Source organism: Mesocricetus auratus, unplaced genomic scaffold, assembly GCF_017639785.1.
Source record: "Mesocricetus auratus isolate SY011 unplaced genomic scaffold, BCM_Maur_2.0 Super-Scaffold_15014, whole genome shotgun sequence".
NCBI classification, from domain to species: domain Eukaryota; kingdom Metazoa; phylum Chordata; class Mammalia; order Rodentia; family Cricetidae; genus Mesocricetus; species Mesocricetus auratus.
In genome coordinates, this window is record NW_024429186.1 from 37,804,615 (window position 1) to 37,828,087 (window position 23,473).

Consider the following 23,473-nt stretch of genomic DNA (forward strand, 5'->3'; position numbering starts at 1 on the left):
TCTAATGACCAGCAACTGCTACATTCCAAACGTCTTCATGATTAAAAATTATTTTCCATAGAGTTGTAATGTGCTAGTTCTTTGTACAAAACTATCTCAGAATGAGCCAAAACTTTCCTGGTCCAATGGGGCTTTCAGATTGGAGAAGAGCTTGCCTTGGGGCTGTGACAGCTGGGATCTGGGTACTCTGACAAAAGCCTGGCAAAGGGAGATACTTCTTACCACCCAGAACCCAGAACCCTGCTGTGAGGACCAGTCAAGACAAGACTGGAGAGCACTGGCTAGCTTCTTATCAACTTGACACAAACTATCAGAATGGTCTGTAGGCAAGTCTGTGGGCAGGGCTTTTGTTTGTTTGTTTTGTTTTTAATTAATGATTGCTGTGAGAGAGATCAGCCCACCATGCCCCAGCAAGTGGTCCTGGGTTAAATAAAGAAGCAAGCTGACATGGCCATGGAAAGAAAGCAGATGGCCCCTCCCAGGGGCCTCTGCATCTCTTCAGGACCCCAGCTTCCTGCCCTGATTCCTTCAATGACAAACTGTGATATGGACAGGTAGGCCTATTAACTGTTTCTTCCCGGATTTGCTTTTGGTCAGAACATTTTATCACAGCAACAGAAAGCAGACTTGGGTGGGGAGAAACAAAACACTTTGGAAACTAGTTTTTTTGGTTAAGAGTGATTTTTTTTTGAGAGCTCCAGATTCCTAGATTCATATTTGATCCTTTCTCTCAGAAATCATCTTTGGTTTGGTTTCCTTTGGTTCATCTTTCTGTGTCATTTGTTAGAAAGAATGGAACCACCCGGCAAAAGCACAACGATTGCTGCTGGTAAGTCTGCTGTTTGAACCGGCCTTGCCCGACAGCCTAGCCCCGCCCCCTTTTAAGATTCGTTCTATTTTTAAAATCGTGTGCATGGGTATGTCTTTGTGTGAATAAGTATGCATGAGTGCAGGTGCCTGTGGAGGTCAGGGATAGCTGCTGGATTTCCTGGAACCAGAGTTATGGATGGTGTGAGCCGCCTGACATGGGCACTAGGAAGCGACATCTATTTTGTGTGTGTTTTTGTTTGCATATGTCGGTGTGTTTGTGTGTGTCAGTATAAGCCAGATGTGTGCTTGCCACATGTGGGCAGGTACCCAAGGAAGCCAGAAGAGGGTATCAGATCTTCTGGGGCTGGAGTTACAAGTGGCTTTGAGCCGCTGATGTGGGTACAGGAAACCTAACCCGGGACCTCTGGAAGAGCTGCAAGAGCTCTAAAACACGGAGCCATCTCTCCAGATACATGGTGTCAACTTACACAAACTTTCCTGAGGGTCCCCCAAAACAAACAAGCAACAGTAAAAAGCAAAACAGACCCAAAAATTATGTGACATTCCTCTTTTGTCTTACATCCCAACAGTTAGACTGACCAAAGAGAACATTTGCTCTGGTCACTGCCTTTGAGGGACAGTGGTGTCCAGCCTGTGCCTCAGCAGCCAGCAAGAGGCTGAAAACTCCAGACACATAAGATACTTAGCAGCATAAGATCCATAAGATACACAGCACACTGTGTGCCGGCCGCTCAGGGGCTTTTCCTTAGCAAAAGGTTCATCTGGTCCACTGAGACCTTTCGTCATCCTGATTTTTATTGCCCCCTTGTACTGGGACAACTCCCATCCCAGTGCCACCTGCCCTTGTCACAAGTTTGAGGGTCTATAATCAGAAGTGTCTCAGTTCTTTAAAGAGTGACCAGAGACGCTATTGCAAAAACATAATAACCCTTGGCCACAGCAGTGACAAAGGTCTCTCTGACTCAAGGTCTGAGAATAAACTTTGCATTACAAGTGTCACGCCTGCAGTCACTTTAGAAACATCTCTTGAATCTCCAAATAAGATCCCAAGTGGTAATCCCAGCACTCGGGAGGCAGAGACAGGCGGATCTCTGTGAGTTCGAGGCCAGGCTGGACTAACAGCCTCCAAAACAATACAGAGAGACCCTGTCTCGTAAAAACAAAAAAACAAAAAAAGATCCCAAGTGGTTAATTTGGACCCACGTTCAAAATAAAGTCCTGTTGCTATCTTCCAAATAGGGGTCACCCAGGTACTGTATGTTCCTGGAATAATCACACACTGAACTTTGCAGCCCTTGCCCAGGCATGTTCCTGTTCCTACTGCCAAGGTAAACAGCCTCCAGGAAGTCCCTTCTGCCACCTGAAGTCAACTTTCTTTTTCCCCCTGTGATGCAGGGAATGGAACACAGGGTCACCAGCATGCTGGGCAAGTGATCTACCCCTGAGCCAACCCTCCCCACCCCCACCCTGTGGTCAGTGTCAACCAATCAGTCCTAAATATTTGGTTTGCGTAGCTAGCAGAGTGGGAACAGGGAAGACATTCCTCTGTGTAAGCCAGTCCTTCTCTTTGTTCCTTCAGAGCGCCACCTCAGCCACACCTCTGAAATTAATGACTTTACATTTTAAAAATTAAGTAGTCATTTTACATCTCAGGAAAAATCCACCCCCACCCCCAAGAAACCGTTTGTCTGTCCTGGAACTCCCTCTGTAGATCAGGCTGGCCTCAAGCTCACAGAGATGCCCCTGCCTCTGCCTTCCGAGTGTGGGATCAAAGGTGTGCACCACCAATACCCAGTTCCCAGTATGGCTTTTTAACACTTTGTTTCATTTTATCTTAAAACATACAAGTACACTTTTAGCACCTGTTATATTCATGAAACTAAAATTTTATTTTGTTTTTTTGAGACAGGGTTTCTCTGTGACTTTGGAGGCAGTCTTGGAACTCACTCTGTAGACTAGGCTGGCCTCAAACTCACAGAAATCCACCTGCCTCTGCTTCCCAAGTGCTGGGATTAAAGGCGTGCGCCACCAATGCCTGGCCCAAAACTAAATTTTTATAAAACAAAAAGCGCATGCACACACAAAAACAAGCAAGAAAACAAAAACATGGAGATCATTTTGTATTGGCCAACTCCTCCTGGGTGCTGGACCTACCCTGGAATATGATTGATAAGCAGTGTATTCAGTGGCACTCCATTGGAAAAAACAGTTTTCCCCTTTACTCGCAGGAATCAATTGCAAATGGGCTTTTGGTTAGGGATGGGAACCAGTGTCCACTCCCCCTCTTAGTGCTAGGACCCTGTCTGGCATGAACCCATGCTATCATGGTCTCTGTGAGTTCATGTGTGTCAATCCAGCATGTGGAGCAGCAGGAGCAGCAGGAGTAGCAGGAGCAGCAGGAGTAACAGCAGCAGCAGGAATAGCAGGAGCAGCAGGAGCAGCAGGAGCAGCAGGAGCAGTAGGAGTAACAGCAGCAGCAGGAGTAGTAGGAGCAGCAGTAGTAGCAGGAGCAGCAGGAGCAGCAGGAGCAGTAGGAGTAACAGCAGCAGCAGGAGTAGCAGGATGATACTTCTCTCTGGTGCGCATATTGCTTTTTATAAAAAAGCCTTCCTTCTTTTGTTAATTTTTCCCTCATGAATGAAACTATGCTTCATAATAAAGCAGTAAACATGAGTAAATTGTCCTCCAAGTTCTGGGGACTTCTCTGACAAATTAATCAACCCCCAGGAAGAGTTTAATGGACATTTAACTTATAGCTGATTAGTTGGATGTTGCAGAAGCCCAGGCTTGCACGTGGCACCTTACACATGCCGCAACCCTGTAGAGCCAAGTTCAGGACTTCTGAGATCTTACCCTTCTTCTGGATAATATCAAAACTAAGTCATTTGTTGGTGTGTTAGAGTCCCTGCCCCACCCGCCCACATTTGGGTACAGGTGTGTTCTGTGTTTTGAAAGTATGGCAGAAGAAACAGGACGTGGGGCTTGGTGTTTTTAGAGGTGACTCAATCTATGGTTAAGAGCACTTGCTGCTCTGGCAGGGGACCTGGGTTCAGTTCCCAGTACCCATGTGGTGGCTCCCAACCATTTATAATTCCAGTTCTAGAGCATCTTCTGATGTCCATGGGCACCAGACACTCATGTGGTACACATACAAGCATGCAAGGAAACCATTCATGCACGTAAATTAAAAATAAATAAATAAATCTCTAAAGAAAAGGAAGGAGGGCCCAAAGGATTGGTCCACCATCAGCCACAGATCTGCAGCATCTCCATCCTGGAACTTAACAGCAAATACCTCAAGTGTCCCAAAAAGAAATGTCCTTGAAGCTGGAGAGATGCCGCAGAGGTTAAGAGCTCGTCCTGCTCTTGCAGAGGACCCCACTAGACCTTCAGCACCTACGATGCCTCACAACCATTTACATCTTGAGTTCCAGGGGATCCAATACCTTCTTCTTGCCTTCAGGGGCACCAGGCGTGCACATGGTGCACATATACGCACACAGGTAAACACTCATGCATACAACATAAATAGGAAATTTCACGACTAGAAAAAGAATGACTCAGCACCAGATGGAACTAATTTTGTTTTCTATTTGTACCAAATAAGTCAAGAGGACCTTCCAGTCCCTTTTCACTGAAGTGCAAAACTGTCTTACCTTTTTGTCATTATAGCTATACTTTTATCTGAGTTATTCATAACTGAGCTGTAACAGGCCTCCAGATCTTAGCACTACTGACTCCATGATGGAAGTACTATTCAGGCTGTAAAACTCAGCACACAGACAGTATCACCTGTCAAAAATGAAAACAAAGACCTAATAATCCATCAAAGACCATAGTTCTGGAAAAGTCTCTAAATGCACTGACCTTGTTTTGTGGCTCCTGTAGTTCCACTCTCCGGGTCTTGCTAATTGAAGTGTATCAATCCAGGATATGGTTTTTATGTTTAAAATGTCACCCTGAGAAAGGCTCAGGGTTACACTGGGACCCTGAACATCCAGCGTAGTCGCTGGCCAGCTAAAAAAGACTTTCTACTGGCTTAAACCCATGTCCTAAAGTAGTGTTCTCTGGTGGCTATCCTACAACAGAGCAGCTCCCCCACGGTGTAAACAGCCCTCTCTGAATGTGGTCAGTTAACTCCCAGGCCTCTACCCTCTAGGGCAGTAGTTCTCAACCTTCCTAATGCTGTGATCCTCAGAGTATGGTGACCCTGACCATAAAATTATTTCACTGCTACTTCATAACTGCAATTTTGCTACTGTTATGAATACAATGTAACCATATGCAGGATATCTGATATAAAATCCTTGTGAAAGGGTTGTTCAGCTACCAAAGGGTTTTGTTTTGTTTTTGGGGGTTGTTTTGTTTTTTTGTTTTTTGTTTTTGAGACCGTTTCATTCCTCACAGTTCAGATAGTTCAGACTGGCCTTGAACTCAGGACCCTGCCTACCTCCATCTCTCTAGTGCTGAGATTTCAGGTGTGAGCCACCTTGCTAGGTTCATCTTTTTAAATAAATTTTCCCTTTATTTCTAGTTTCATTTAAAAGCCTGTAGTAAGGGTTGAAGATGTCACTTGGTGGTAGATCACTTGCTTAGCATGTACAAGGAAGGTCCGAGTTCAATTCTCAGTGCCACAAAACCAACCAACCAAACACACCAAAAGAAAGCCTAGCACTTGAGTGTACAAGGACACAAGACATCCTGATATCAGGAGGAGAAACTTTCCACACAGAAGCCAGATGTTCCACGAATTAAACGGAACTATCAAGTGTCTCTACCATGGAAGGCCACAAGATGGCGGTGTGCCTCCATGGAAAGAGCTCTGCTTTCTGCACTTTCTGTTTTCCTCTCTTCTCACCCCTGGCCTTCCCTGCACCCTGAGCGTGTGGTATATGTGCATATGCATACTCGTGTGTGTATATGCAAGAGTGTGTGCAGGTGAGCACGCATGATGTGTGAACTCCCCATGTTGATGCCAGGCGTTTTTCTCAATCCCTTTTCTCCTAATGTGCTGACAAAGGGTCTGTCACTTGGACCCAAGCTCCCCAGCTCAACTTGTCTAGGCTGTCAGCCCACTCTAGGGATCCCTGGTCTCTGGCATTCTGGAATTATAGGTGGACCATCGTGCTCACCCTGGAAGCTGTGGATCTGAATTCTGATCCACATGTTTTTGCTCAGGGTGCGCCATCTCTCTGACATTCGCTGTTCTGATTCGTTTTAATGGGGTCTCTGTCGGCCCCAGCTGTCCTGTAACTCACTATGCAGACCAAGATGACCTTGAACTCACAGAGATGCGCCTGCTTCTGCCTCTCCAAGTGCTGGGATTAAAGGTGTACACCAGGCTTTGCCATATTTTTCTTACACAGACTAATTATTAGACTTTCTCATTGAGTGGAAAAACAGTAGAACAATAGTTTTTAAAAAAACAAGGTTACTGTTTTGTTTTAATAGTGTTGTTTTTGTTTTGGGGGCTAATTTGGACAGTCTCACTAGGTAGCTCTAGCTGGCCTGGAACCCACAAGTTGGCTTTGGACTCACTGGAGTTGGACTCTTGTTTGTCACTACTCTAGAGTTTACTGTTATGTTTGTCGTTTGCCTTGTATGGGTGCCTGCAGAGGCCAAAAGAAGGTGTGAGATTGCCTGGTGCTGGAGTTGCAGGCAGTTGTGACTGCCTGATACAATATGAAAATTGGAAACTGGTCCTTTGGAAGAGCAAGGAACACTCTCAATTGCTGAGCCATTTCTTAGGCCCCTAAATAAAGGGGAGGGGTACATGACATAGAAATGGCGATCAGAGGACAGCAGCTCTCTCCTTCCACCATGTGAATTCCAGGTACTGAAATTAGGTTGCCAGGTTTGGAGGAAAGCACTTTCACTGGATAAGCCACCTTAATAGTCAATATTTTAAATGAGTTGTAAAGTCTACATAAAAAGCTAACATTCTCAAATTGTTCATTTTTATTTACAAAATGGTATGATTAGCACAGTTGAAATAGCCTGGCTGAGTATGGTGGCAAACACCTTTGATCCCAGTACTCGGGGGGCAGAGGCAGGAGGATCTCTGTGAATTTGAGGTTAGCCTGGTCTACAGAGTGAGTTCCAGGACAGTCAGGCCTACACAATAAAACCCTGTCTCAAACCAGTAATAATAATAATATAGTTACAGTTTTGCTTATTGACCCACCTTTGGTTATAGCGTGTTGACCATGAGCTTTGTGGTAGGTAATTGAAAAGGCATTACACCCTTTCATTCCAGAAGACTGGATAGGGGTCCTGGACCCGTGGAGTAACGGAGTTCCCCACTCCTTGATTTTGTTTTTTCCTTGTGTACCACGGCCCAGATGCAAGAGAAGAGAGTGATGTGTCGATGCAGACAGGCACACACACGAAATGCATGGAGGGAATCCTGCTTCCTCCTGCCAAAGGAGGAAGACAGAAAACTTCACACTATAATTATGGCCAAACACCACAGGAAAAGTATGGCTCTCGCTCCTCTCTGCAAAGGTTGAGAGACCCAAACTTTATCTTCACCAAGTCTAAGCACTTGCCACAACCTGCCACTAGGGGGCAGCAACAACTTTCATCCCGGTGGAGCAGTGGGCGTCTCTCCTAGTCTTACCTCAGAGAACACTTGGAGAGACTGGACTTCCACCCCAGCCATTGGGTACAAACAACACCTCCACAGCCAGGCTAAGTGGAGGCTAAGTGAGGGGCCTGGACTTGTTTCTACCTCTACTCGGTGATAATGTTGGAGGGACCTCTTTCCCTGACACAGTAGTGGTAGAAGAGTCCAGATGTAACAGATTTCATAATATCCCATATTCCCAGGTTTCAACTGAAAGTCATTCTTTATACTAAGAGACAGGAAAACAAAACAAAACAAACAACAACAAAGCTACCAGCACGTTCAGTCTCTCTCTCTCTCTCTCTCTCTCTCTCTCTCTTTCTCTCTCTCTCTCTCTCTCTCTCTCTCTCTTTCCTTCTCTCTCTCTCTCTCTCTCTCTCTCTCTCTCACACACACACACACACACCTCTGAGAATCAGAAAAATATAATTTAAATGAAATAGACCATTAACAAAGCAGGTACTTGGAGGAAATAGAAGCTAGATTTTTTTTTTCCTGTGATGGTTTGAATGATTATGGCCCCCATGGACTCTTACATTGGCTTACCTGGTGGGACTGTTTGAGAAGGATCAGGAGGTGTGGCTTTGTTGAAGGAGGTGTGTCACTGGAGACTGGCTTTGAAGCTTCAGAAGCCCACACTACTCCAGTTGGCACTCCATGGCTTTGTGTGTATGGATCAATGTGAGCTCTCAGTCACTGCTGCAGCGCCATGACTCCCCGCCTGCCACCATGCTCCCTGTCATAATGGTCATGGACTCAACCCACTGGAATGGTAAGGCCCAATTAAATGCTTTCTTGTATAAGTTGCCTTGGTCATGGTATTTTTGTCACTGCAATAGAGAAGTAACTAAGACATTTTCATGTATCTTAAAATACACAAAACAGTTAAACGGAAGCCACGCATTGCAGAGTACACCTTTAATTGAAGTTACTAAGGGAATGTCACTTGTCCTGACCTTACTTTGAAACCATTTTATGTCTGCTCAGGTGCTTTTTGGCCCTTAAACCCATGAATAGTCATGTCTGCCTTGGCAACACATTCAGAACCTTCCACCACATTCAGGTACATAACCAAAATATCTGCTGAATGTATAGCCCCAAAAATTGTCACCAGGTTCTCTGACACCTGACAATGATGTCACTGTGGGTCTTGCCTTTAAAAATGCTATGTCCCTAAGCTTGGGGGGCGGAGAGTGTTTCTGAGGCTCTGGGCTGTTCATGGTCACTGGCCAATACGGACTCCAATCTGACCTTCTATGCATGGCAGCCTGCAAATTTCTCACATGAACTATAACATACCCCAGCACTTCAGGGAAGACTGAGGCCGAAGGGTCGCAAGCTGGAGGCCAGCTTGGGCTATAGAGTGAAACTTGTTTTGAAGTACCTCCCACCAAAATACAATAGAATAAAAGCTATAAGATGGCATTCTTTTTTAAAAATATTTTTATTTCATTTGCATTGGTATTTTGCCTACATATATGTCTGTGTGAGAGTGTCAGATCTCAGGATTACAGACAGCTGTAAACTGCCATGTGGGTGATAGGAATTGAACCTAGGTCCTCTGGAAGAACAGCCAGTGCTCTTAACCACTGAGCCACTTCTCTGGCCCCAAGACAGCATCCTTAAAAACAAAACATGTATTTATCATTTGTTTGTTTGTGTGTGAGTACATGCATGCCATAGCTAGTGAGCGCGCGGCAGTCAGAGGACAACTTGTGAGAGCTGGCTTTCTCCTTCCTTCATGTGGACTCATAAAGGAGAGCCAAGCCTTGGGGGCCGGCGCCTTTACATACACAGCCATCTGCATGGCTCACAACACAGTATCCTCAGAACTACTAAATCTACACTTAGCAAGTACTAAGACAAGAGCTCCAGAAAAAGATTTTAAACGCCCCGTCTGAGCCTCAGAACGAAAAGCCAGTTGAATTATTTGATTACATTTGTTTCTTCATCATTCATATTTTATAGTGGCTCAAGTTCTCAGCAAAAAAAAATCATCAGTATAAATAATCACCCATCATCAGAAGTAAGATTACCTTCACGTACTGCCACAGTCGATTCATGCAAATGTATTGCCTGGTTCTAAAAACCAAGACTTTGGAACGTGTGGCAGAGGCTGCCTAGTAGTGGTTCCCCCAGTTATTTTTTCCCAGGCTGCCTCCATGTTAGGCTTAAAAGCCATCTTACAGTAAGGGCCGGGCGTTGGTGGCGCATGCCTTTAATCCCAGCACTCGGGAGGCAGAGGCAGGCGGATCTCTGTGAGTTCAGGTCCAGCCTGGTCTACAGAGTGAGTTCCAAGACAGCCTCCAAAACAATGCAGGGAAACCCTGTCTCAAAAAACCAAAAAAGAAAAAAAAAGTCATCTTACAGTAAAAACACACTAGGTTCATTCCTGTTCAAGATTAAGCCTGTTTTTCAAATATTGGGCCATGTAACCTTAACTACAGATGGTTCTGTACTGCTTGTTCCAGGAATAGCAATCATGTCTTTGTTTGAAAAAGTTGTTTATAACCGTCTTACAACCCAACCTTTGTTTCAAAAGGTTATATACCACCTATGACTACTTAGCTGTGACTACCTGTTGTTATGCCTACCTTGCAACCTTGTCTTTGTTTCAGGAGGGACTAACTTGTTATGTTTATGTTTCTGCTCCTGTAATTCTGCCTATTTTGTCTGCCAAATGCCCCATTTGGAAACCTGAGCTAGAAAAGCCTTGGCTTCCTCATATCCAACGCTGACCCATGAACCCTGCCTTAGTGGGAGGCAGTCAGTGTATGTGGAAAAAAAAGGTTGCTTTAACTAATCACTTGCTTTAGTTAATGAGGTCATGATGACTTGTGTCTGTGGTCTTTCTCCTCCATCTTGTGATTAACATACTCTTTTTAATGGCTGAGCCATCTGTCCAGCCCAAACCTGAGTCTTAGGCCTACGTATATATTATACGTTCCTAACTTTTGTTTTCCCGTGCACACTAGCCTCTGTAGTTTTTTGATTCCTGTGACTTAACCCTGCTCTAGCCTCAGAGTTTTGCTTTTTCCTGAACCTTCCCCGCCCCCACTAGGAGATGTCTCTCCCTGAAATAGCCTCCAGACCAGTGTAGTCCTCATTCTTGTAGGTTTAGTGATGAGAGCTTTACTTAAAAATTCCCAGTCCTTCACTACTGGTCTGAACCTTTTTTTTTTTTCCAATAATACTATTTTAAGCTACGTCCATATTGTTTTTTCCTACTAGGAAAGAAGCTACATGGGGACGGGGATCTTCTTTACCTAAAATTCCTTCGCAAGGAAATGAATTCGTGAATGAATGAATAATGAATACACCTGTGGACCACTTCTTGGGGCTCATTCAGTTGAGTGAACAGAGATCTTAATCTGTACAGAACTGGTGCCACCAATAGGGGCAGTCTGGGCCATGGACAAACTGCGAGAACAGCTTCAATCCCCCAGCCCAGCTCTCCGAGCGTAACTACGGCTGCGCGGAGCGTGCGGTGGGCGGGGCTGAGCCGCTTCAGGAACGGTCGGGAGCCAGCGAGACTTCGGTCCTCCTGGTGGGCTAGAGCGGCGCCACCGCCTGGCGCACGGGGCCATGGAGGAAGAGAAGAGCTTCTCGGATATCTGCGGCGGCCGCCTGGCCCTGCGGCGCCGCTACTACTCGCCGTACTGCTGCGAGTTCGGCCTCAGCTCGCCTCGGCTGTCGCTGCGCTCGCTCACCGCCGTCACCTGCGCCGTGTGGCTGGCGGCTTACGGACTCTTCACCCTGTGCGAGGTAAAGGCCGGCGCACGACCCTCGCAGGCGGCCGGCTTTTCCAGGTCTCGGGGCTGACCCTTGGCACCGGGCCGGAGGGTAGGGACTCCCTGGGTCCCCGGACGCCGTCCCGTGGTTGGACTGTTCTCCCCAAGAAGTTCGTGCTCCTGGACCTTCTCCCTCAGTGGGTGGCTGCCGGGCTCACCCCCGGAGCATACCTCCTCAGAGAACTGTCAGCGCCTGCTCCTCCCCCTGCGGTGTCTGTAATAGCCAGCCTACCACAGAATTCCAGAAAAGTGCTTTTGCCCACACAGCTGTGCACACAGGAGTGCTCCATTTCTTCCTTATCTCTGCGTTTCATGAAACCTACCTCCCTTCTCCCAACTCTTCCCCAATTTAAGTTCAGACTTTGTAGTGTTTTGTGTTGTTTTCCCTTTCTGAGCCTCCTTTTTCACATATCTAAGATGGAATTAATGGTTCATAAGATTGTGAAGGTCAAATGCTGTGAGTTTGTGACAGTTCTCAAGTAAAAGAATCATCCAGCTGGCCCTTGCTCAGGAAGAGTTCTAGTTTCCTGTATAGTGCCCTGAAATGCATATATTATCCCAGGAGTGGTCTGGCCAGAGCTAAGAACACCAGAACTGTTTACTTCTGTAGTTTGCATATTGCGTATATTACAACATCCATTAGCTCCCCCCTCTTTGTCTCAGTGTGTATTAGTACTGGCTGGCCTGGAACTGGATTATAGGCCAAGCTGTGTAGAGCCTGCCTCTCTGCCTTCCTGGTGTTGGGATCAAGGGTGTGCTTCCTCACACCTGGCCCATTAGCCTTCGTGACATCAAAGCATATGACAGAGTGAAATTACATAGAAATAGATGAAATTAAGACCACTAATTTAGGGCCTGGGGGATGGCTCAGCAGGTAAGGACAGCAGCTGTTTACCTGATGACCTTAGTTGACTCCCCAAAACCCACATGAAGGAAAGAACAGTTCCCAGAAGTTGTCCTCTGACCTCCACACAATAAATACTATGCTGGATATGGTGGTGCACACCTTTAATCCCAGCACTAGAGAAGCAGAGGCAGGAACATTTCTAAGTTCAAGACCAGCCTGATCTACATCAGTGTACATCCCCAGCTCCGAAATAACCAGGGCTACACAGTGAGATCCTGTCTCAAACAAAACAAAACACACAGATAAATAGTATCGTTTAAAGACCCTAATTTGTACCAATTTGCATCTAAAAGTTTCTTCACAGATCAGTTGAAGTTATTAAGTTGACCTAACCCTCCCATCAAATGTATAACATAGTTGAATCTTTATTCTGTTTTTGGAGGGGTATAGAATTTCTCTGTGTCCTGGCAGTTGCTCCTAAATGACCACATGGACACTTGATGACACATGCTCATCCGATAGCTTAGGCTTGTCTCCAGCCAGCTCTTACAGTTTAAATCCACCCATTTCTGTTAATCTATGTGCTGCCCCAAGCTCATTTACCTCCTCTATGAACTTCCCATGTTGCTTCTTCCCAGTCTGGCCTTCAGCTCCCCAGACTCTGCCCTCCTTCTTCCCAGCATTCTCTCTTCCCAGAAAATCCTGCCTGGCTATCTGCCTATCAGCTTTTTATTAACAATGAGAGCCACACATCTTCACAGTATACAGAAGGATTTTTCCATAGCAGAGGGGCATTAGTGTCTCGCCATGAAGCCCTGGCTTGTTTGAACTCACTCTATAGACCAGACTGGACTCGAACGCAAAGACATTCAACAGCCTCTACCTCCCAAGTGCTGGCACTAAAGGGGTACATCACTGTGCCCAATTGAACTTTAATGCTACCCTGTGTTCTAGATACCTGTGCAATTATCTCAAAGGAGGACCATATTAAATGCACAGACTGCTAGCTGTTTTGCAGAATTTGTAACTTCGGACTTAGAAGAAAACAGAGGTTCAGAAAGTGTGATGATATAATAGTCTTTTTTTTTTTTTTTTTTTTTTTTTGGTTTTACGAGACAGGGTTTCTCTGTTTTGGAGGCTGTCGGTCCAGCCTGGCCTCGAACTCACAGAGATCCGCCTGCCTCTGCCTCCGGAGTGCTGGGATTAAAGGCATGTGCCACCAACACCCGGCGATATAATAGTCTTGATGTTGGCAAAGTGACAGGTCTGAGCTTCATAACCAGAGCAGCTTGACTTTGAAATCCCTTTCCACTGCGCTTTAGTCTAGCAGACATCAGGCAGTCATGTTTGTTATTTGTTGGTTTGTTCTGAGATACAGGACCTTGTTATGTAGCCTAGGCTGTCCTCAAACTCTCCATCCTCCAGTCTCGACTCCGGTCAAGTGCTGGAATTACGGGTGTGTATACTACACCCAGCTCAAAATTGGTTATGCCAGTTATGCTGCTGTACTCATTTCTCGCTTGCACATTTACCCTAATGTCCCCTAAGTGCAGTACTAATGTATGCCCCCTTATACTCCAACACTTCCCAGGGGCTCTGTGTGCCAACATTTCAGATCTTTGCTCCTGTTCAGAATTATTCACGAAGGTAATGAGTATCTGCAGTGCAAAGAACTCTGAAAGGAGACATTCAAATATGTGACTTAAAACCCTAACTCTAATGAATAGTGCATTGTTAGAATTGTAGCCAGAAAAATGGACTTTGAGGCAGATTGTCTTAACAGAAAGCTAAGTGGGTGAAATTCCCTAGGCATGTACTGTTCTTCATCCTGTCATTCTTGCTTTTGAATTCACAGTTCTGTTAACATTATCCCAGCCGTCAGCACGCACTACCTTCTCTGCACCAGTGAGGTCATGCTGACTTGGAAGTCTTCATGGAACAGTCCTGTGTGCTTTGACCTCTCTGTGTCCCTCTGTTTCCCTCTTCATCCTTTTATGCCCCTCGTGCTTCCTCCCTCCCTCTCTCCCCTTCTCCCTTTCTACTGCCTTCCTTTGACACAGTCAGTAAATCAGTATTCCAGACTCTTTTATGTATCAGCCTTGCATCTGAGTTTCATCTTGCCTTTTTTCCATAATGCTTATTCAATTTGGACTGTTTACAAGACACTGCCCTACACCTGGAAGTTAATTACCCGAAATTTGATGTTTCTGGGTCATCAGGGGCCCGGTCCTAACTCCTGTTTCTCAAACAAAAATTATCTCAACAGAAGTCAGCAAGCCGTTTCTTTAAAAGGCCAGTTTAATATATTAGACGTTGTAGGCCTCTGTCCCAGATTCTTTTTGTCCTTTTTATTATTATGTGTATGGGTGTTTTGCCTGTATGTTTGTCTTACCACATACTGGTCTGGTGCCTGAGGAAGTCTGAAGAGGGTATCAGATCCCCTGGAACTGGAGTTATAGACAGTTGTGAGCTACCATATGGGTGCTAGAAATCGAACCCAGATCCTCTGGAAGAACAGCCGGTGCTCTTAAATGATGAGCGGTTTCTCCAGCCTATTTTTAGTTCTTTGTTGTTGCTGTTTGTTTTATAGAGACAGTGTCTTACTGTGTAGCCTTTGCTGGCCTGGAACTCACTCTAGACCAGGCTGACTTCGAATTCAGAGATCCACCTGCCTCAGTTTCCCGAATGCTAGGACCAAAGGAGTGCACCACCATGCCTGGCTGGGTTTGATTTTGTCTTGTTTTGTTTTGTTTTGAGACAAGGTCTCACTATAAACTTTGGCCCGCCATCTGCCTCTGCCTCTCTAGTACTGGTATTAAAAGTGTGCACCGCCATGCTTGTCCAGTTAGGATTATTGCAGAAGGTAGATGCTACAGTTTAGATTTGATATGTCATCTGCACCAATTAAGTCCTGCTTTATAGGCTATTCCTGGATGCTTTCATCTTAATGCCCTCATACCCCCTCCCCCACTTTCTTTCTCCATTCTTTCTACACATTGTTTGAAAAATATAATAATAAATCAGCCTCTTCTCTACAGCATCTTGTTGGCCAGGATTGCCGCATCTAAACCAATCAAAATTTATTCCAAATTCTATTAGGAAAAGTATAAGTGGCTATTTATCATTCAAGCAGTAGTATCAGCTACTGTGCTAAGTATTTCACAGTTGAAGTTCTGGCTATAATTTTGTGCTATATACTAGAAGGGGGACTATGAGAGAGAAAGTACTGGGTCTTTAAGTTGTAATTTTGAGAAGAAAATTTTCTGAGAGATGTGATGGCAGATGCTTAGCTGGGAGCTTCCTAGACCTGTTCATTAGTAGTCTGGATCCTTTTCATTCTTCATGCTGTTCAGACACTTTAGGAGCTCAAGAGAAAGTAATTTCCCCTTCATGCACGTTCCCTCATCTATTCACCTCTCAGCATAGTGACCAGAGCAAAGGCCTTCTCCTCATTATCCATTTATCTCACTATGTAGCATAGATATATACATAGGAGCATTTGGTGATCTTACTGCCTGTGTCTGGCTCTCTCCTCAGAACAGCATGATCCTCTCTGCTGCCATCTTCATCACCATCATAGGCCTGCTTGGTTACCTCCATTTTGTGAAGATTGATCAGGAGACTCTATTAATCATCGACTCACTTGGCATCCAGATGACTTCATCCTACGCTTCAGGCAAAGAAAGTACCACCTTCATAGAGATGGACAAGGTCAAAGATGTTATCATCAATGAGGCTATTTACATGGTAAGTGTTTCGGTGGTATCTCTGGTCTCTCCAGAGGAGGCAGTCAGCCCATGGGATATGCTAGGATCTAAACTGAGTCTTAAAGCACTCATTGTCACAGAATTAAACTGAAGGAGCCTCCATTCCAATACAAGTAGTTCATTTTTGGCTGGCATGCCTGTGAACCATAAAAGAGAAACTTACATTAAAATAAATTTCTTTATAGTCATGCTTTCCTCGGTGATGGGGTATGTTCTAAGGAATGCATTGTTTACCAGTTTGCTGGTTGTACAGACATCTCAGAACACATTTACACGTGGTATAGTTTACTCACTCAGACATCCCACGATGAATCAACATATGCAATCAACAAGATGCTTGCAGTTGCTGCCAAGTGTAACACTGCCTCCTGAGTGCTGGGTTAAAGATATGTGTCACCGTGCCTGGCTAACAGACTTTTTTTATAAGTAGGAGTATTCTATTAAAAGCATAGCGCATGCATAAACCACGACTGTGGCAGAGGTAGTAGATTGTCGTGAAGAAGAATCAGCATTTCACCTTTTATCTTGTAACTCAGATGCAAAAGCATTTCTTGTTTTTTGGTTTTTTGTTTGTTTGTTTGCTTTCTTTCTGTGGGAATGAGATCTTACTGTATTGCTCAGGTTGGCTTTTAATTAACGTAATTTCAAGCGACCACTTGCCTTGGTCTCTTGGTTGGTAGGACTTCCAGTTCATACTAACATACTTAGCTTTATCTTTTTTGAAGTGGGGGTAGTCTTTTAAAGGACAGAATGTAGGCAAAGATACACATGAAATCATGACAGAAGATATAATTATTCCAGTTTCAGCTCTGCCATTTTTTTTTCTTGTTTTGTGGTGGATACATGGCATAAAAGTGTAAGTATAAAGCCCTAAGCAGAGCTCTGTGGCTTCAGAGCAGACATTCTAATATATAGAATTTGAGACTTGGCAAATCTAGCTATGACATTTCTATTTACAAGTACATTACATTGTGGTAACTTTTTTCTTCCTTAGGCATGGTGACTATGCCTTTCATCCTAGAATCTAGGAGACAGAGGCAAGTAGATCTCTGTGAATGAGGCTAACCTAGTCTACATAGCAAGTTCCAGGCTAGCCAGGGATACATAGTAAGACCCTATCTCAGAAAAACAAAACAAAAAGATTTTCTTATATATCAAATAAAAATAAAGGATGAAAATAAACTTTTCTTCTACTTCAAAAGTTACCAGAGAAAATGGAAAGATCTCCCATGCTCTTGGATAGGTAGGATCAATGTAGTAAAAATGGCAATCCTGCCAAAAGCAATCTACAGATTCAATGCAATCCCCATTAAAATCCCAGCACAATTCTTCACAGACCTTGAAAGAACAATAATCAATTTTGTATGGAAAAACAAAAGACCCAGGATAGGCAAAACAACCCTGTTCAACAAGGCAACGTCCGGAGGCATCACCATCCCTGACCTCAAGCTCTATTATAGAGCTATAGTCCTGAAAACAGCTTGGTATTGGCACAAAATAGACAGGTAGACCAATGGAATCGAATTGAAAATCCGGGTATTAACCCACACACGTACGAACATCTGATCTTTGACAAAGAAGCTAAAAATATACAATGGAATAAAGAAAGCATCTTCAACAAATGGTGCTGGTATAATTGGAGACTGGCATGTAGAAGAATGCAGATCGATCCATGTTTATCGCCATGCACAAAACTTAAGTCCAAATGGATCAAAGACCTCAACATAAATCCAGCCACACTGAACCTCTTAGAAGAGAAAGTGGGTGGTACCCTTGAACGAATTGGTACAGGAGACAGCTTCCTGAACATAACACCAGTAGCACAGACAGTGAGATCAACAATTAATAAATGGGACCTACTGAAACTGAGAAGCTTCTGTAAAGCAAAGGACACAGTCAGCAAGACAAAAAGGCAGCCCACAGAATGGGAAAAATATTCACTAATCCCACATCTGACAGAGGGTTGATCTCCAAAATTTACAAAGAACTCAAGAAGCAAGTCTCCAAAACACCAAAGGACCCTATTAAAAAGTGGGCTGCAGAACTAAATAGAGAGTTTTCAATAGAGGAGTCTAAAATGGCTGAGAGGCACTTGAGAAAGTGCTCAACATCCTTAGCCATCCGGGAAATGCAAATCAAAACAACTCTCAGATACCATCTCACTCCTGTCAGAATGGCTAAAATCAAAAACACCAATGACAATTTATGCTGGAGAGGATGTGGTGAAAGGGGGACACTCCTCCATTGCTGGTGGGAGTGCCAACTGGTTCAGCCACTTTGGAAATCAGTATGGAGATTCCTCAGAAAAATGGGAATAAACCTACCACAAGACCCAGCAACTCCACTCTTAGGCATATATCCAAAAGATGCCCATTCATACAACAAAGATGTCTGTTCCACTATGTTCATAGCAGCTTTATTTGTAATTGCCAGAACTTGGAAGCAACCTAGATGTCCCTCACCTGAAGAGTGGATAGAGAAAATGTGGTACATCTACACAATGGAGTACTATTCAGCAGAAAAAAATAATGGAATCATGAGATTCGCAGGCAAATGGATGACACTAGAAGAAACCATCCTGAGTGAGGTAACCCAGTCACAAAAAGAGAAACATGGCATGTACTCTCTCATATATGGATTTTAGACATAGATCTGGGGAGTGCCAGCCTACAATCCTATGGCCAGAGAGTCTGGGAAACAGAAACTTTATTTAGTGGCTGATCGAAGAAGAGGCAGACTCCCTTGGTTAAGTACTGAGCTGAACTCAAGAAAGCCAGTAACAGAGAGGGAGGACTGATGATCAAAGGGATTAAGACTGGGCTGGTTTAACCCCCAGAAACAGCTGACCAGACAAAGGTTAACTCTTGAATCCCAGGCATCAGCCTGGGAAGCCAGCATGGGACTGATCAAGACCCCCTGAATCTGGGTGTCAGTGAGGAGGCCTAGGGAATCTATTGAGCCTTGGGCAGCAGATCAGTACCCATCCCAAGTATACACACGGACTTTGGACTCCCATAGAACAATGTGAGGTGCACTCTCACCCCGAACTCTTGGGGAAGGGTCTAGGCCCTGCCCTATATGAAATGACAGACTATGCACACCCCCACGGAGGGCCTCACCCTCCCTGGGGAAATGAGGGGATAAGGGGGGGGGGGGGAGGAAGGGAGGGAATGGGAGAGGGACCTGGAACTGACTTGCGAAGCAACCTTGTTTCTTATCTAAATTTAAACTGGAAAATAAAATTTAAAAAAAAAGTTACCAGATATCTCACTACTTAGAGATAATTTGTGAAAAGGATTTTAATCTTCTCCTGAAGGAAAAAGAAACTAGATGAGTTTCGCTGAGGCCTCTGGTATCTTTTCTTACAGCAAAAGGTGATTTACTACCTCTGCATCTTACTGAAGGACCCAGGGAAGCCACATGAGATATCCCGAGTAGTCCCTGTCTTCCAGGTGAGTGCAGTATTCTTCCTTTCTCCTGTGAAATCCTGTCTTTGCCTGCTCCCCTTGCCTCTTTTGTTCAGGCGGACATGCATTTTTGTTGTCAGAGTATTGGGGATGAGTAAAAGGATCCTTTTTAGATCTCAGGGCCCCTCTCTGGCAAAGATACACTTAAAATATTAATAATTCACAAAAACTTTAGAGAAGAAAATTATCATATGACCACTTCTGCTTACAAATCACATTCTTCTACTTCAAGTCTGTCAGTCTACCATTGTATAATTTTACATTGATACCAATGAGGTTGAGATACTTTATTTATCTCTCTCACTCTCTCTATATTAATGTCTTTTCTACCACAGCCAGTATATTTAAAGATTATGTTCTATTCCATTATATTGGAATATTTATTTAACTATTTTATTGGTAGGTTTTAAATAATATCTAGATTATCTTTTCTTTTGATCTTACAATAAAAACCCCCTGGTGGCACAGTCTGTAATCCTCTTGTTTTAAATCCCGTTTCCTCTACTAGTTGAGTAGAACATAGAAATCAGTTATGTATTTGTAATAATTTTGTGTTATTTTGAATAGTAAACATTTATTAAACGACTTTCTACATACAATTTCTTATTCTGTGACTTGTCTTTTTAGTTGTGTTACATTTTATAATATAAAATCTTTTCAGAATGTACATACTAAACTGTTCATATTGTCTCTGAGGTGTACTTCACAACTTGTAACACTTTCTGAAATGGTCATCTCACTTTCATATAATTTTGTTAAGCTAAAAACTGTATTTTGCATGCCTGTAATCCCAGCATTTGAGAGGCAGAGGCAGGCAGATCTCTGAGGCCACCCTGGTCTACACAGGGTACCAACACAGAGCTTGTCTCAGAACAAAACAAAGCAAGCTGTCTTTTTATTTCCCACAAAGGACAGATTTAGAGACCTCCCAGCAAAGAGTTCAGAGGTTTGACCTGTGTCTCTTAGCTCACAGCTGTGCCATGACATATGTGAGAGGTTGAGGTTGCAGGTGGATTCTTCTTCTATTCTCCTTGACTCTGCGTTTCTCCCCTTTGGAATTCAGAGTGCCAAGCCCCGGTTGGACTGCTTGATTGAAGTATACAGGAGCTGCCAGGAGATCCTGGCACACCAGAAAGCCACATCAACAAGCCCATGAACCTCAGCATTCAAAGACCAGTATTGTCTTTATGGGAGAGGACTCCTAGACCATAGTCGCTGGTTTATCTCCTGTACTGTAAAACCATTAGGTGGAAACAGTCCTGGGAATAAAAATGGATGAGATGATCTCAGAGCCATAGAGGAGGCAGCTGGAACTTGACTCAGTGTTTTGATGTAACATCAAGTTCCTCTTGTAGTTTTTATCTACAGTACTAATCAAGGGGAGACCTTATGGATTTTGTCATATCAAAAGTAGGCCAGGCATAGTGGCTCATGCTTTAATCCCAGGACTCAAGAGGCAGAAGCAGGTGATCTAGAGTTTAAGGCCATCCAGGGCTACATAGTGATGAGCCCCCTTGCCCCCTCAAAATGTACATGAAGATCACTTTGAAATTTCTAAGCACATTTATATTTGTGTTAAAATCTGTGGAGTACTGAGTCTGATACCAGATTTTATAAGAAAAATATAATTTCCATCTGTATGGACTCTTGTCTAAAAGTTAGGAAGGTTTTTTTTTTAAATGTATGAATTAGGAATAAAATGCTTTCCAAGGGGATAGCCTCTGGCCCATCTAGCTCCTTTGATCTGTGCAAGATGACTCAATCCACAGTTTAGCTAGGGATGTTGTGGATGCCAGCAATTCCAGCACCTAGGGATGTCAACAAGAGGGTTGGAAGTTTTGAGGCCAACCTGGGCTACATGGTGTGGCACTGTCTCAAACTCTAAAATAAATAAATATCCAAAACACACCGTAATTGCCTGGTTCACTGACAGCTTTTTATTGACAGGCATACATAGCATTACAGCCATGAGTGTCAAGCACATTAGTACCTTTCTGTTACTTAGTATTTTCTATTGTTTCAAAAGCTGCTTTGGCCAAGAGGGCTTAGATGAAAAGTGAGAGATTTTGTGTTGGTCCCAGACATGGGACTGTCATATTAAAGGATGAAGAACCTGATTTACAGAAGCTGTTGTTTCTAAGGCAGTTTCTTAGATTCCTAGAGATCAGGAAGAAGAAAAGGAGCTGGGCTAGGTGGCCCTTGCCTTTAATCCCAGTACTCGGGAGTTTTTGGCTAGCCTAGTCTATGTAGTGAATTCCAGGACAGCCAGGACTACATAGTGAGACCCTGTCTTTGAAAGGAAGGAAAGGAAAAGGAATGGAAAGGGAAGAGGAGAAAACTTCAAGAGAAAAGGAGAGGCTAATCTGACCTCCAAATCTAGTACAAACAGTTCCGTTCTTTGGAGCTCTATTTACAAAACACCAGAGAGTAGACCACATCTTTTTTTACTTTAAAGGCCACTTGGGATGTGACCCACAGGAACTGTATTCTCTGACTTTCACACTAGCCTTGAAGGAGTTGTCAGGACACTATAGTGATGTCACTTGAGGTAGACCTGTGTCCACTAGAACCCCAGTCCTGGGGTGGGAGTTGGGGTTGGAACAGAAATGGCTGCCTGCCTTGCAAGTCAAACTTGTTCAAAGTCAGACTCTTGTGCCATTTTAAAGTCATGTTTGTCAGTTCAAAGGACAAGAAAAGAAAGATTACAGCAACTAAGGCATTTGAACAAACTAATTTCGGCTTTGCAGTTTTTTTGTTGTGTACAACATACATATTGTTGGGTTAAAGGTTTATTTCTTGGGTGCTGCTCCTATCCCCTCGTCCATGTTACTGAAAGAGATAGAACTGCCTTACAACTACACAATAAACTTAGTTTTTTTATATGTTGGAAAATCAAAGTATGAACTTTTGGTCTTTATTATTGGGGGGGTGGAGATAAAGATCATCTTCATCAAAATCAATTAGAAAGTCTGAATTGAGAAGGGTTGTGCCGTTCTCAGGAAGACATAAGTTGAAAGAAGCTTTCTACTTCCACATATTCCTAAGGCAAATATCACCCAGAAGATAGCTACCAGAAGTGTTGGCAAACAATCCAGGCCTTCTGGGAATGGAGGGGTCCTTAGTGTTCCTGATGTGTGGTCTCTTGGCCTCGTAGAGCAGCAACAAGCACGACTCACATGCTTCGTCTTTCAGAGGGTGGGGAGATGATGACTACCTCATCCTTCAGTAGTGAGCACAGCCTTCACTAAGCCCTGTTGGGCCTTAAAGTGGCACAGGGAAGGTGCAGACTGGATCTGTCCCTTCCTGTCCTAGTCCAGTGTGAGGAAAAGCTTGAATCTTAACAGGAATAGTGTGCTGCCCTGAAAAGATTAGAGGTACAGCCCCAATAGGGGCACAGCAAATGCCTCCTCATCAATAGTGGGGAAGCTTGTCATGTTTTCTCCAGTTCTGCCAGTATTTCCATTGGGAAAGTCGTCCAGTTTCAGAGATTTGTAGGCATTTGCCAGAGTTTAGGTGAATTAGGAATTTTAGTCCTATGTTGTTCAGGGATGTTCAGAAAACTTCAAGTATAAGCCCCCCACATAAGGACCACGTACAGTATAAAAGATGAGCTTCCCTGAGTATCAGCAGAAGCCCCAAATACAGTACCACTGCCCTGGTAACTATGGGCTATCTCTGTCTCAGTCTAGAATCAGGTAGCATCCAGACTCAGTATTCTTGTAAAGGAAATAGTAAGTGGTTTTGATGTTGGGTCCGGATTTTAAAATGTTGGGCCTTGAAAGATAAGGCACCTATAGAGTACAAAGGTTTCAGAGACCCTGAAATACACACTTCACAGAACAGTTTTGGGAGGGGGCCATTAGACCCATCACAGTAGTAGTATGCTCCAGGATAGAAATCTAATCCTAGAGGCACCAGTAGTGGCAGGGGTTTGGGGAAGAGAAATGTTCACAGCAAAGCCGACCCCTTAGTGCAGGAAGCAGAAGAAAAGAACTGTCCATCCAGGTCTCGGGGCTGGCGAGCTGCAGGCAGCTTGGTAGATGGATTCACAGTTGCAGAACAGTGGTTCATGTAGCTGGCCATCATAAAGGTAGTTTCTGTGATCTGAGGAGGTCAGAGAAGTGAAGAAATTGAGTAGCCTTGTC

General features: G+C 44.1%; 2 protein-coding genes across 2 annotated transcripts in view; one reads left to right on the top strand and one right to left on the bottom strand.

The window, feature by feature from the left end:
• The first annotated feature begins 10,976 nt into the window (after positions 1–10,976).
• Positions 10,977–22,225, top strand: Pigh (phosphatidylinositol glycan anchor biosynthesis class H). Its single transcript, XM_005072740.4, has 4 exons — positions 10,977–11,221; positions 15,632–15,841; positions 19,230–19,313; positions 20,392–22,225. The coding sequence occupies exons 1-4, from the start codon at positions 11,042–11,044 to the stop codon at positions 20,482–20,484; spliced, it is 567 nt and encodes a 188-aa protein (XP_005072797.1). The 5' UTR covers positions 10,977–11,041; the 3' UTR covers positions 20,485–22,225.
• Positions 21,243–23,473, bottom strand: part of Plekhh1 (pleckstrin homology, MyTH4 and FERM domain containing H1) — a 45,261-nt gene continuing 43,030 nt past the window's right edge. Inside the window, exon 30 of the mRNA XM_040742841.1 lies at positions 21,243–23,432. Coding sequence (XP_040598775.1) covers positions 23,277–23,432 — 156 coding nt within the window. The 3' untranslated portion in view covers positions 21,243–23,276. The remainder of the gene's footprint in view (positions 23,433–23,473) is intronic.